Source organism: Ciona intestinalis, unplaced genomic scaffold (genome assembly GCF_000224145.3).
Source record: "Ciona intestinalis unplaced genomic scaffold, KH HT001148.1, whole genome shotgun sequence".
NCBI classification, from domain to species: Eukaryota; Metazoa; Chordata; class Ascidiacea; order Phlebobranchia; family Cionidae; genus Ciona; species Ciona intestinalis.
Window position 1 is genome coordinate 6,288 of NW_004191469.1, and position 14,474 is coordinate 20,761.

The 14,474-nt window shown below is 35.8% G+C and overlaps 1 protein-coding gene and 1 long non-coding RNA gene across 2 annotated transcripts in view; both read left to right on the top strand.

The window, feature by feature from the left end:
- Positions 1–3,899: 3,899 nt before the first annotated feature.
- LOC100180739 lies at positions 3,900–4,750 on the top strand. The gene is made up of 3 exons (XR_003397433.1): positions 3,900–4,167; positions 4,222–4,357; positions 4,632–4,750. It is a non-coding gene; the product is annotated as an uncharacterized LOC100180739 (long non-coding RNA).
- A 5,159-nt stretch (positions 4,751–9,909) lies between these two features.
- LOC100175269 (gap junction beta-6 protein) overlaps positions 9,910–14,474 on the top strand; it is a gene marked incomplete at its 3' end in the record, with an annotated part of 6,931 nt that continues 2,366 nt past the window's right edge. The window contains 4 exon segments of the mRNA XM_026840216.1: positions 9,910–10,081; positions 10,770–10,894; positions 11,339–11,458; positions 12,226–12,292. Coding sequence (XP_026696017.1) covers positions 9,961–10,081; positions 10,770–10,894; positions 11,339–11,458; positions 12,226–12,292 — 433 coding nt within the window. The 5' untranslated portion in view covers positions 9,910–9,960.

The following is a 14,474-nucleotide window of genomic DNA, read 5'->3' on the forward strand; positions in this document are numbered from 1 at the left end:
GACACTTAACAACAATTGCTTCAACCCAGTGGTCACTATAATGGGTTGTCCAAATTATCAGCCATACATAAAAAAATGAAAAAATAATCACCCACAAAGTAAAATACATGGCAACTCGTAAGCTGACACGAGGTGTTAAACCCGTGTGATAACGACTGTCGTTTTCCAGCCACGCGAGGATAAATTAAGTTTCATTCATTCATTCATTCATTCATTCATTCATTCATTCATTCATTCATTATGATTTGATTTTAATCAAGAGATAAAGAATAATGCTGAAATTAAGAATTGAGATTTATGCGGAAAAAAATCGCTAACAAAACAACAACAAGAACAACAGTTTGACAAAAAGGATCTATATGACCACTACCGTGCTCAATAAGTTGTCACCCATACAATATACAAAAATATAAAACAAGTTCCATTCATTCATGCAATACCTAAAACAATTGTTGTGTATATGCTCATTAGTCATAAATAACAGTAAAGCACCTTTCTCTGTGCAACATATCTTTCATCCTTTCGCGGAATCAGGGTTCCGGTAAGACAAAATGCACCCAGTTCTTTACGGTGCCTCCTCTACAAAGTAAAGTTGGAATGGGAATTCTGTATTAATTTCATTGTAAAAGTCCTGAATTGGACATATTAACATGTGTCGGTTTTTATTAAAACGTAAACTATAGTCGTCGTCAGTACATCAGAGTGGAAAATTACAGAAACAGGTTAAAATACCAGATGTTGGGCCAATACATCATGCCTGAAGCTTAACGGGAAGTTAATAAAACAAAACGACACAACACTAACTATTGCTTAAACTGGTAAGATAAATCGTTAGGTAACGATATTATTTATAACAGCGTGCCTTTGAAAGAACCTTTAAAAGATTTTGTTTATATAGTGGCAGTGTAACACACATCACAGACTTTTCTTGGCCGGGTATATCTCGCATGTACATTATCTACTTTCTAAAACAAACATAGCAATATATATATATATATATGTAAAAACGATGACAACATAAAGTGTTATATTTATCTCTTCGAAAACGATAGCCATGTTATTTAAAGAACGAAGAGATGGGAATCAACCGCAAAGCAACAATTGTTTAAACACGCTATGGATAAAAGTATAAAAAACAGCATCGCTTAAAAAGCGTGGCTGGTGCATCCATTATATGGTAAACTCACAAAGAGTTACTTAAATTTAATCAAATATCATTATTGGACGTTTCTATTACGGCATGGTAAACACAAAACTGCGCCAAGATAATTAAGAAACAAATAAACGTTTAATTGAACGCTCTGTATCGAAAACAGAGAATGAAAGAAACAGAGAATTAACCAGCAAAAACTTAACGGGAAGTTATTAACACAAAAGGAACGATATCTTATTATTGTCCCATCTGGTGTAATAAATACTTTAAAGGACATTTATGATTTTTCGTGTTTCGTTTTAATCGTTATGTTTTTTCGTGTTCCGTTTTAATCGCGAGGCACTTCTATTTGATGTAATTATATTCACATTCTTACTGTTGTTTGAATAATTATATTTAACACACAACTTGCTGGCTATATGTTCCCGGGCAAGACACTCAACGGCAATTGCTACAACCCAGTAGTCACTAATGGTCTGTCCAAGTTATTAGCCATACAGAAGCAAATAAAAAAATCACAAAAAATAATCACTCACAAAATAGCATACATGAAAACTCGTAAGCTGGCACGAGGTGGGGAACACCCGTGCTGTTGTTATAACGACTCACGTTTTCCGGCCATGCAAGGATATAGTAAGTTTGAATCATTTATATATACTTTCATGGTTGCGACATTATGACCTGTTAGTTAAAAGGCGATTTGTAAAACAAGTATAATCATGCGTTGTAGTAAAAGTGGTGATTATTGCGATCTATAAAGTTACCACAGTAAAATTAAACATCCATAGAAAACACAAAACAAATGTAGTTTATACAAAAAGGACCGGGTGTATATAGTTTTTTTTTTAATTATACAAATACACTCCCGACATAATTGAATTTAAAGTAATCAATTTGACTTAATCTATTTAGTGAGGTAATTAGAGAATCCAGATTCTGGCTACACTTATGGTTTAATTTTGCGACATCCCAATTAAAGAATCTCCTACAGCCAATAGAATGTCACGCAAAAAGAAATTAGGATAACGTTTAGACCTCAAAAAAACTTAAAGAAATAAAAATTCTAAAACACATCGGTGATTTGTTTTTTGTTTAAAAAACAAGGTCTAGAAGCGAGTAATTTGTGACATTTGGGTCCCTTTAATTAGCGCATGTCTGCTATGTCCACGAGGTCCGCGCTGTGTTCACAAAATTTACTATGCCCGGTATGTCCACAATATTCACTACATAGTAAACTGAATATTGTGGACATAGCGGACATGCACTATAAAGGGACCGGTGACATTTTAGTGATTTAATAAGGGTAATTTTTATGGTATTTCGCAAAAAAAATTATTAAAAGATTAATAAAAGCTATTTTACACCTTCCCAAAAAAGAAAACGCAAACAAAACTTAACAAGTCCCTTTTAAACCTAATAAGGTATTTTATATTATTTCTGAAAATGTTTGAATAAACATAAGCCGTTTTACGCTTTCAATAAAACATAAACAGTATGTTTAGCTTATTTATAAACTATAGTTGTCGTCAGTTCATCAGAGTGGAAAATTACAGAAACAGTTTAAAATACCAGATGTTCGGACAATAATACATCAAGCCTAAAACTAAACGGGAAGTTATTAAAACAAAACGACAGATTACTAACTGTTGTTTAAGCTGGTAAGATGAATCGTTAAGTAGCGATATATTTTATGACAGCGTGCCTTTGAAAGAACTTTTAAATTCTTAATATACCCACACAGAGTTACTTAAATCGAATCAAATATCCTTACTGGGCGTTATACTGGTTTTTCAGTACTATGCATAGAAATAAAAAAGAGCGCAACTGCTCAAAACCGTGAAATATTCTTTTTTCTATTCACGTGACCGGCAACTCGTCCCCACTTCCCTTTGTCTCCATTGTAAAAGATAGTATTTTTGGTAGGTTTTAGCTATTTATTTCAAAAACTACACCATCAATTCAAGTTTATTAGACCAGTTTAGTTATTTAGTAGATTAACGCTTACGGTTTACCGCTCGTTTAGGAAATTTAATTATTTAATAAATTAAATTAAAAATCTCCGAACAAACGGTTTGTAAAAAACATAAATATATTAAAAAATAGTTGTTTTACCGTATATTTTTAAATTAAGTCAAAAAAAACGGAGAACAACTACATAAAACGGCATCGCTACCATTGACTACAATAGTAAACAGGAAAGAGCCGCGAAAGATAGAGAGTGTATCACTTCTCTCCTTTGCCGACATTGGAGATTCGTGTTCTATTCTTTTTTATTTCTGTGGTATTATGGCACACTGAATAAAAAGCTGCTTTAAGATTATTAATAAAAACAAATAAACGTTTAATTGAACGCTCTGTGTCGAAAACAGAAAATGAAAGAAACAGAGAATTAACCAGCAAAAACTTAACGGGAAGTTATTAACACAAAAGGAAACTTAACGGGAAGTTATTAACACAAAAGAAACGATCTCTTATTGATGTTGCAGCTGGTGTAATAAACACTTTAAGACATTTAATAAGTTATGTTCTATGTTGTCACGACTTTATAAAAGTTGTTATGCGTTTTGATATTCCTGAGAGGTGTAATCGCTGCTACCATTGTGAGTGGGAGTATTTGTTCTAAAAAAGGTACATTTGTGGTATTTCGTAAGCGGGCACGGTGTGTTTGGAACAAAACACCCTTCTAATAAAATGTATAAACGTTTATTTATAAAAATACACAAATTCCTGAAACAAAAACTTGGTGCAGTCTTTGCGTTTGGTACCAGCAAACGAGGAGCTCACTTTTTAAATGTTGCAATCGAATTTTGTTGTTTATCAGGCGTATCGTGCCTTATCTAAGAAATCGTATGGCGCATTCATTAAGAAGAAAATGATTTTATTAAAAAAAGAGATTTTATTGAGCAGAAGGGATTTTACTTCGGACAGCAGATGCATCGGAAACAATCAAACAACGCTAGTTATAAAAAGCGCCGAGTTTTGCAATATTTCATCAGTTCTTCACAAGAAATAACGTGAGTAACTGATTTGCTCTTTGTATGGCTAGTAGTAATATTATTTTATTGCAGATGAACAAGTCAGCACTTCTACTTTTGCTTCTCATCGGACTTCTCGTCCTCACTGAAACTACAACTGCGTGGTGGGGCCGTCGTCGTCGTCATGTTACAGCTTATGACCAACAGGAAATACCAGAAATGAACGAAAGTAAGTTGATAGATACTGTAGCGTTTAGCTTCTTTAACCACAGAAAGCAAGCCCGTTCACTTCCGACTAAAAAAGGAGTGGCAACCGAAAAGGCCCTTAAGCAATAAAACAACCAATCAATTAATCAACGAAAAAAGTAAATATTTAAGTAGTAACTCGTAAGCGGACACGAGGGCTATAAATTAGAACACCCGTGTAATAACGACTGCCACTAAGTTGCATTCATTCATTCAATATAATGTTTTAAACTGCTAGTGAAAAAATTTATTTTTAGTTCCAGATATGGAATCCGAGGACGGTTTCACATGGTCTCTCCGTGGATAAGAATAACTACTTAATCGTGTATAAGCTGCAATCGTACGATTTTAATAAATTGAACACCAGCAAAACATATACCTTGTGTTGTGTGCAAGTCTCTTTGTTCCTTAGTGAATATATAAACATGCAATATAACTTTAAAGATCGATCAGTTGGGCTAAAACTATGGAAAAAATTAAAAACTTGTGTTATAATGACTGTCGTTGCTGTGCGAGGGTAAGTGCTTATATATATGTTTCTTGTTGAAACCACATACATGTTTCTGGTTTCATAACTGTCTTTTTTACAATAAACAACACTATATTAGTTTAGTTTGTTTTTGCGCGTTTAAATGCTGACAATTAAAGACTACTTTAATTTAACTATTGTTTGAAAAAGTAAACTTTTAGTATTAATCAAATTTTGATTTGGTAGGATTTAGGTTGAAGCTCTGCTTAATTAAATAATACAATTGCTTTAAGCCCGTCGCTGTAACTATTGTATACATGTGTCATTGGGTAAGACACTTAATAGCAATTGTTTCAACCCAGTAGTCACTAATGGATTGTCTATAGTGAGTTGCCCACTAATGGGTTGTCCGGACCAAAGTTAATTTAGAGTCTAAACTTTAGACCAAGTTAGGAAACGGATTGTAAAACAACGAGTCTTGTTATCCATTGTCTCGCGTCTATGACGTCATAGTCGCCACCATTACGGAGCCCACGGCATAGCATTTATCATTGCTATGTGCTGTTTTTCGTTTAAATATTGCGATTTTTTAAAAACCAAGCACTTCCGTAAAAATGGCTTTCTACTAATGTTATATCTTATCACAATTATAAACCTCACAAAAAATAATCAACTTTTATTGAACACTCAATCGATTAAAGAGTAAAAAAACAGAAAATATCAAGTATACCAACCAAAAACATAAAAGAACATGTTTAAAATATAGAAATACAAACAAAAACGCATAACATAACCATAAACTGGTGTATCTAGCTGCAGTTTTACATGTAAATTGCCGTGATTTTACCTTTTGGCTCACAAACTTAACACGTATACCCGCAACGAAACTTAAAGTATCTTTGTAAAATTTGCCTAATATCGAAGTGACATTGAGGAAAACAATACTGAGTTACTATTTTTGGTCCTCTGCTTGAATTAGTAAGCTACCTTTTCTGCGTTCCGGGTCTTTATGAAATCGGAAAACGCGAACACCTTATCTGCTAGTACTTAAGCAGTTTGGAGCTGCATGTCCACCAATGTTGGATAATAAATGTAGTGAAGAATGGTTCTGTAGATTCGTAGGTATGATCATATACTATTATGTAAACTAAGCTGATTGCTGCTAGTATTAATCGCCAACGTAAAGTACCCTGTTAAACCACACTGTACGCCGAAAACCAGTCAAAATATTAATTTACTCCACATTAATTCCTAGATTTAATATTATATAACAAGATTTATATTAGAAATTATATTTTAAAGGTTAAAACAACCGCTATACGTGTGGTTAAAACAACCGTTATACGCCATGCCCCCCCCCCCAAATTTTGAGTTTTACAGTAATGTTATTGGTGAAAAAATAAAATAAAGTGTTACACGTGCTAAACAGTGAGGTTCAAATGAGGGATCTCGATCCGGTTCCGGATCTTTTTTCAAATTTAAAGAAAAAAAGAAAGAAAACATTTAAGCCTGATTTCTTACACGTGCTAAATGATGAGGTGCCAATCCCTATTATGACGCAAATAATCGCCGTGTGAAATTCTATTATGTCGTAATTAGTCGCCAGGTCAAACAATCGCTACTATGATGGATGAACTCACGTGTGAATCCATATTATTTCGTAATAAACAGTCTACCTGCTAGCTAAGAAAAACAAATCTCAAATTTCGTGACAAAAACAAATCTCAAATTTTCGTGAAAAATATATGCCATTCACAATACGCCTTCCCGTGTTTTGTGTTGTAATTAGGAGGTTTTTCAAACTTAAAATACAACCGTAAAACATTTGGCCCCCACCAAAATTTTAGGCTGGCTACGCCCTTGCCATGTTCACCTCGTAACTTGCGCGCCGCAAACTCGTATCCGTAAGTAGTGATTTACGAATTGAAATCACTTGAGTTCCCACTTGTGGAACTTCGCAGGCGTCCAAATACCTCTTGCCATGCCGTCATATGCTTGATTGACATCGTCTTGTAATAAATGCAAATGGAACAGGTCTCGGATTGCAGACGTCGTCTGTAAACTTCACCTCTAGTTCAAAATCCTTTAAACATTCCAATTCAGGTTTAAAAAGATCCGGGTATTGGTCACAAAGTTGTTTGCAAGCCTTTTGTAAATACCCGTCCGGACGGCCACCTTCGTATAACGCGTGTAGCTTCTCGCCCGGATCGTGCAGTAGCTGGTCCAACGAAATATGTAACGCTTTAATGGCACCTCGACCCATCAGATTGAGATGCGGCATTTTAGTGACGAAAATTTCGATGTTTCTTCTCGATGTTCCATATTGAACTTCCGCGGAATGCTCCCATGACTGGAACCAACTGCTCTGTCGCAGAATTAAAACGCCGGGTTGACTGCTTCAGTATCGATTTGCCCACTTTTCTCCAAGTTTCGACAGAAATGAAATTACCGATAGTTGCCGTGTCCATCTCCAACATGCATTCTGTACCGTTAATACCAACGACCACCTCCAGCTTCGTATTGGAACATACTTGCTTTATTGGCCGTAACACTTAACGTTGTCAATGGAGACCGGCTTCATTCTGCAAACAGCTTCCACGTGTCCCACAGTTTTGCAATAATGGCCAATCCACGTGTCCCACAGTTTTGCAATAATGGCACTTGGCCGTTTTATAATGACAAGCAGGGGCAAGATGATCGGCTTTCCCGCATCGATTCTCGATAGCAACGAATTTTCTGTTTATAGGCTTGCCTCGTAGCGGTTGAGACGACAAAAGGTTTCTTTGCTTCTCGTACTTTGTGTACAGGTGCCCGCGTTCCATAAACGAGTCTCCTGGGCAACCTTTGTAGCTTCTTAGTTTGCGTGGCAATCTCAATAGCACGCGTAAATGTCAGCTCATCCGCGTTGACTTTAAAAATTGCCTTCAGCACCGCTTCATTGGATATGGAGCAAATGAACCTCGTTCGCAATGCCTCGTTAAGCGGTTTTGTATAGAGGAAAAATCACACGTGCCCGCGTCCTGGCGAATGCGTGTAGCCAATTCTTGCACCGTTTTCCCAGGTTTTCGTTGCATGTTGCTCCAAAACTTGAATCGCTTCGGGTCAAACTGTTGTTTCATAAAGGCTTCGATTTCGTTATATGAAAGGTCGTTGGCGGTTTTTGCTGGAGAGCTTTGTCCTGCCACATTGAAAAGAAGCTTGTAGGTAGTGGTCGTTTGGTTGGTCAAAAAAACTTGACCACCCTTGTTTCTGGTACAGCATGTGCCCAAGTAAACGTAGTAAACCTCGACCAATAGTCGTGCCACAGCTCCGATGTAGAGTCAAACGATGTAAAACTTGGTATGACAACGGAAGACGTTGCCTTTTCACCAGAACCAGCCTTCTCAACCAAGGTGAGAATCATCTTCATTTGTTGTTCATGCCGCCTTTGCTGTTCTTTCTGAAGTTCATTATGACGCCTTTGTTGTTCTTTTTGCTGTTTATCGTGACGCTCCTGCTGCTGTTTCAACTGTTCTTGAATAAGTTTCGCAACTTTTTCCATCTTGTGTCAAATTGGAATCTTCAAGAACAAACTGCGTTTTCCTCGTTTAGTTGGGGGAGTTCCCGTCCTCGTCGTCAATAACTCTGTTGTGTTCCTGGGTTTGTATTGAGACGCCAAATTGTAGAATGAGAACTAAGGCGAGCACACACGTATATAAAGGGCGCTAAATTGCGACATAGCGACACTAATTACTACATAACTACACAATTAATAATGAAACACGCTGACTGTGGCACATTGCGCAAGTAACGTGGCTAAGGCATGCCAGTGCCTTTCTGTCGCGGGTGTGCTCGGAGGCGTGTCCATAACAATTACCCTCCATCCCCATATTTTGCAAACTTTCTAATCTCAGCTGAGCCAAGCAGTCATTTATTAAATTATATAAGGCAATAAAATCTCATAAAGTTACCTGACGTTTATGCAAATGTTTTTATGATTTATTCGTTGGTGTTTATTGACTTTGTTATACCCGGGACTTACCAACCGAGTTAAATATTATTCAACTGGAAATGCGGAAGTTATAAAGGTGTTGTGACAGTGCCGAATCGGATTTGCACCCGTTTTAGTAGGTTAGGTAGAATGAGTAAATTAAGGAATGTATAGCAGGGCAGCGACAGACGTTATAACACAGGTTTTCTGTTTCATACACCCTGTACTTTTGAGTTACCACGCATGTAACTTTGTGGGTAACTTTTTTTGGTAGATTTTTTCTGTTTTTGCAATTTATTTCTAAAATTACTTCGACAAATCATAAAAGCCATTGATTTATAATAAAGAAGAGAAGTGTTAAACCACTAAGAGAAAAATGTAATTTGAAGTTAGGTAAAACAACTATAATTGCAAAACTGCGAGATAAAATCTTTAAAATAAATATGTTGCATAGTACTGTGGTTTAAGATGAATAGCGTTGCCACAAAATAATTTCTAATCGTGCTGTTTTTACCAATCAATAACGCTCATTTTCAGGCGAGAGGATATGGTTATATAAATCTCTAAATATTATTTGTTAAATACAAAATGGGACGATGAAAGAGAACAAAAATATGGACTATATTGTTTTAAATAAATATATAGTGAGTTGGGGTAGATGGGACAATTTTCTTTCCATTTATTGTCTCATTTGGTAGTAAACAAAAATTATTCAACGAATTATAAAACCGTATCTGCACGACTTCTATTTACCGGTGTTAATTGTTTAAAACACGATCAGGATGTTAAAATATTTTGTGCGAAAGGTGTCCCTTCCCCCCCCCCCCCTCCTTTTTCCCCTTTTTGAATTGGAATACCGTATAGTTTCAGAGGCTCTGGTTTTAATTTTAGAGGCTCTGGTTTTAGTTTCATGTGTAAAATACAGATATGTATATCGTGTCAATATTGTGTATTAAAATTGTGTATACACTGTTATAGTATTGCGTACAATGCGATTGTAGTATGTACAATTCTTTTGTGTACAATATTATAGCCTGAAAGAAAGCGTATGAATAATACCAACTTGCGCTATAAAACTTAAATTTTATTTGCGAGCAGAAATGTTTTATTTCGTTAGCTTGAATGCTAAATTATTCTGATTGGAAACATGGCGTGGCATATCGTGCAAAAACTGGTTGAGGGGGTGGGAGAACATTCAACTCTGTTTGGAAAATTCTGGATAACTTTGTTTTTCATCATTCGGTTTCTATTTGTCGTTACGTTAGCTGGTGAGAGGGTATTATGCTACTACTCGACAGTGAGCACGAGGTGTATGAATGCACCATGTGTGTCTGGTGTATAAGAAGACACCCATGTCATAACTTGACAGTGGGCATGAGGTGTATGAATACATAATGTGTGTCTGGTGTATACGAAGACACCCATGTTATAACTTGACAGTGAGCATGAGGTGTATGAATGCACCATGTGTGTCTGGTGTATAAGAAGACACCCATGTTATAACTCGACAGTTTGCACGAGGTGTATGAATACACCATGTGTGTCTGGTGTATACGAAGACACCCATGTTATAACTTGACAGTGAGCATGAGGTGTATGAATGCACCATGTGTGTCTGGTGTATAAGAAGACACCCATGTTATAACTCGACAGTTTGCACGAGGTGTATGAATACACCATGTGTCTGGTTTATAAGAAGACATCGATGTTATAACTTAACAGTGAGCATGAGGTGTATGAATACACCATGTGTGTCTGGTGTATAAGAAGACAACCGTGTTAACTTGATAGTGACCATGAGGTGTTTAAATACATCATGTGATCATGTGTGTCTGGTGTATAAGAAGACACCGATGTTATTACTTAACAGTGTGCATGGATAAACCATATGTGTCTGGTGTATAAGAAGACACCCGTGTTACAGTTAACTTTGTAATCAACTTTCTATACGTTTAGAGTCGACATGGACCGACAACGAATCTGAGAAAATGGAAGATAATTATTTGGAAGGGATTGTCTGCAACACTTTGTCTCCTGGTTGTAAGAACGTTTGCTTTAACGCGTTTAGTCCAATTTCTCCGGTAAGTCATTACTTTTGGTTGGTTTGGTCATTTATATCCTCGTGGGTGGGAACTTGAGTGACTTATCCATGGTTGCCACTCCCATGCCCACAGTCGAGTTGCTGAAGCTATTGCAGTGTGTGGATAAGCAGACATAACTTTTGGTTGGTTTGGTCATTTATATGTTCTTGTGGGTGGAACTTGAGTGGTTTATTCATGGTTGCCACTACTATATTATCTTCAGTGGTTCATGTGCATTCCTAAGCCGTGTATTAACACAACTTTAATTTTATTACGCAGCAAACAAAAGCAAAAAAGGTAAAAAACAAAATTAAAAAAATTGCGGATCTGTATTGTCCGACAATAGGAATGCGAGAAACCAGGGCCAGATTGACGTTTATTTAAGCTTAGTTGCATTAGTTTGGTTGTAAGCTTAGTTGTATTACTAAATAATTTTTTTTACAGATACGGTATTGGTGTTTTCAATTACTAGCAACTGCTCTGCCGCCTATTATGTTTAATATTTACGTCAAACATAAAATGGCGCTTATTGTCAGAGCAACTCGACGAAAAAGAAAGTATGAGGTATGAAACGTATATATAGTAGGGTGGGGGAAGATGGGACACTTTATGAAACGTATATATAGTAGGGTGGGGGAAGATGGGACACCTTTATGAAACGTATATATAGTAGGGTGGGGGAAGATGGGACACCTTTAACACATAATTCCAAATAACTGATCGTGTTAAAAGAATTAACAACGGCTGTGGAAGTTGTAAGAATACGGTTTTATCCTGCTTTGAATGTTCTTTGTTTACTACCAAATGGAAAGAGAAAACAAAATGAAAGGGTGTCCCATCTTCCCCCACCCTACTATATACCAAAGAAGGATGGGAGAAGATGAAACACCTTTTCATCCTATTTTTGTCGCAGTTTGTAGTAAACAAAGAAAATTCAAATAATTTCCGATATATCGTTGTTAAATGTTTAAAACATTATCATGATATTTGGATATTATTTGCCGAAGTTGTCCCAACTTTTACCACCCTACTATATATTATAGATGTAAGGTCTTATACAGCAAGGCACCCCAGGGAGCTTGTACATGCCAGAGTTAGTCTATTACCTTAACACAAGAAATACTGTTGAATAACTTTGAGAGATATGCGGCATATTATCATAAATTTCTTGATAATGTTAACACTGATACATAATTCTGTAAAAAGTATTTGGTATACTACCAAATAAAATATATATAAAACATAGACCGTCTTACCCCAACCTATTTTAGCTTTAAATATCACGCATTTAAGACAATGTTTTTTTTAGCTTATATAATATATTTTACTAGAACGCAATAACCCTTCAATATGGGATTCAAGAAATTGCGGAACGACCGATTCCCAATGAGACAAACGGTAAACAATAAAGCTTATATGCTAATGTGTTAGTGGAAAGTTAAATATTAACGGTATTAGTATAACCGTGACTAGACCAAGTTGATAACTCAGTTAAAGCTGATGTGGTTGTGTAAACACTTTAGCTATTCCTGAAGCCTATGATACAATGTTAATGAAGTAATGTGGGAAAGATGAGACACTTTTAGCACATAATATACAAATACCCTGACCGTGTTTTAAACAACTAACAATGGACCATTGCAGTCGTGAAGATACGGATTTAATACTTTGAATATTATTTGTTTAATACCAACTGGGATAAAAAATAGAATAAAAAGTCGTCACATCCCCACCCTACTATGCTAATATAATAATAATACTATATCACATAACATTAACTTTTAATTTTCTGTTTGATTACCATACGGTAGCGAAGATTAAAAAAATAAATAAAAACAAAAAGAAAAAATCAAACTACAAAACGACAGTTGTTAAAACACGCTTACGCTTAAATAAATATTTACATTTAACCGAAAGAATAGCTGTCTCTCTACACTTTATATATAAATCATTTCAACGGGAACAAAGCTTCGCGTGGAAGAATAGTAATTTTACATATAAATAAAAATACGGTTCTAATATACTGTACACGACATACATAATTTAATATATCTGAATATTTTATTACCTCGTATCGTAATATGTGCTACTCGTTTATAACCTCCCAACGGGTCAACGATGGTCGTAATTACACGGATATTATGTTTTATACATCTTATGTTCGCTGATAAGCTTTCTCCTACATAGTTTTGTAGGTAAATTAATGAATTAATACATTTCTTGTTTCCTTTTGTGACGGGACAACGACAGTCGGTATAACCAAAGTTAGTATTGACCAAGTTAGGAAACGGCGCTCGTGTCCGCCATTACGGAGCCCACAGAGCGTGAATCGCCTATACAAATGCATGGTCGGTATGTGTTTATTTAGTTCTTGTAAGCGATACAAAGCTAGAAAACACGTATAGCGGTTGTTTTATCATTTAAAATATAATTTCTAATATAATCTTGTTATATAATATTAGATCTAGGAATTAATGTGAAGTAAATTAATATTTTGACTGGTTTTCGGCGTACAGTGTGGTTTAACAGGGTACTTTACGTTGGCGATTCAGACTAGCATCAATCAGCTTAGTTTACATAATAGTATATGATCATACCTACGAATCTACAGAGCCATTCTTTACTACATTTATAATCCAACATGAGTGGACATGCAGCTCCAAACTGCTTAAGTACTAGCAGATAAGGTGTTCGCGTTTTCCGATTTCATAAAGTCCCGTAACGCAGAAAAGGTAGCTTACTAATTCAAGCAGAGGACCAAAAATAGTAACTTAGTATTGTTTTCCTCAATGTCACTTCGATATAGGCAAATTTTACACAGATACCTTAAGTTTTGTTGCCGGGTATACGTGTTGAGTTTGTGAGCCAAAAAGTAAAATCACGGTTATTTACATGCAAAACTGCAGCTAGATACACCAGTTTATGGTAATGTTATGCGTTTGTATTTATGGTAATGTTATTTTTGTTTGTATTTTTATATTTTAAACATGTTCTTTTATGTTTTTGGTTAGTAAACCTGATATTTTCTGTTTTTTTACTCGATTGAGTGTTCAATAAAAGTTGATTATTTTTGTGAGGTTTATTATTGTGATAAGATATAACATTAGTAGAAAAACATTTTTACGCGCAGAAGTGCTTGGTTTTTAAAAAATCGCAATATTTAAACGATAAACAGCACCCAGCAATGATAAAATGCTATGCCGTGGGCTCCGTAATGGTGGCGACTATGACGTCATAGACGCTAGACAATGGATAACAAGACTCGTTGTTTTACAATCCGTTTCCTAACTTGGTCTATACTAACTTTGGGTTGGGCTGCCCAACTTGGGCAGTGGGCACATTCCTCCCGATTGTTATATTATAAAACGTCATAATTAATAGTTACGTTGCGATAGGACACGTGACGTGACAACTGAATAAAAAATTGTTCTAATTCCAAGCGAAGGAATGTTATATTGAATGCAACGCGTGTGTGTGCGTCTTAGCACTTTCTGGCTGCGTGCGTGTCTGTGGTAAAGGTGGCTTAGGGGTTGCAAAACCGTGGTTGCAGCAATTTATAATATTTCATTATAAAAAAGTT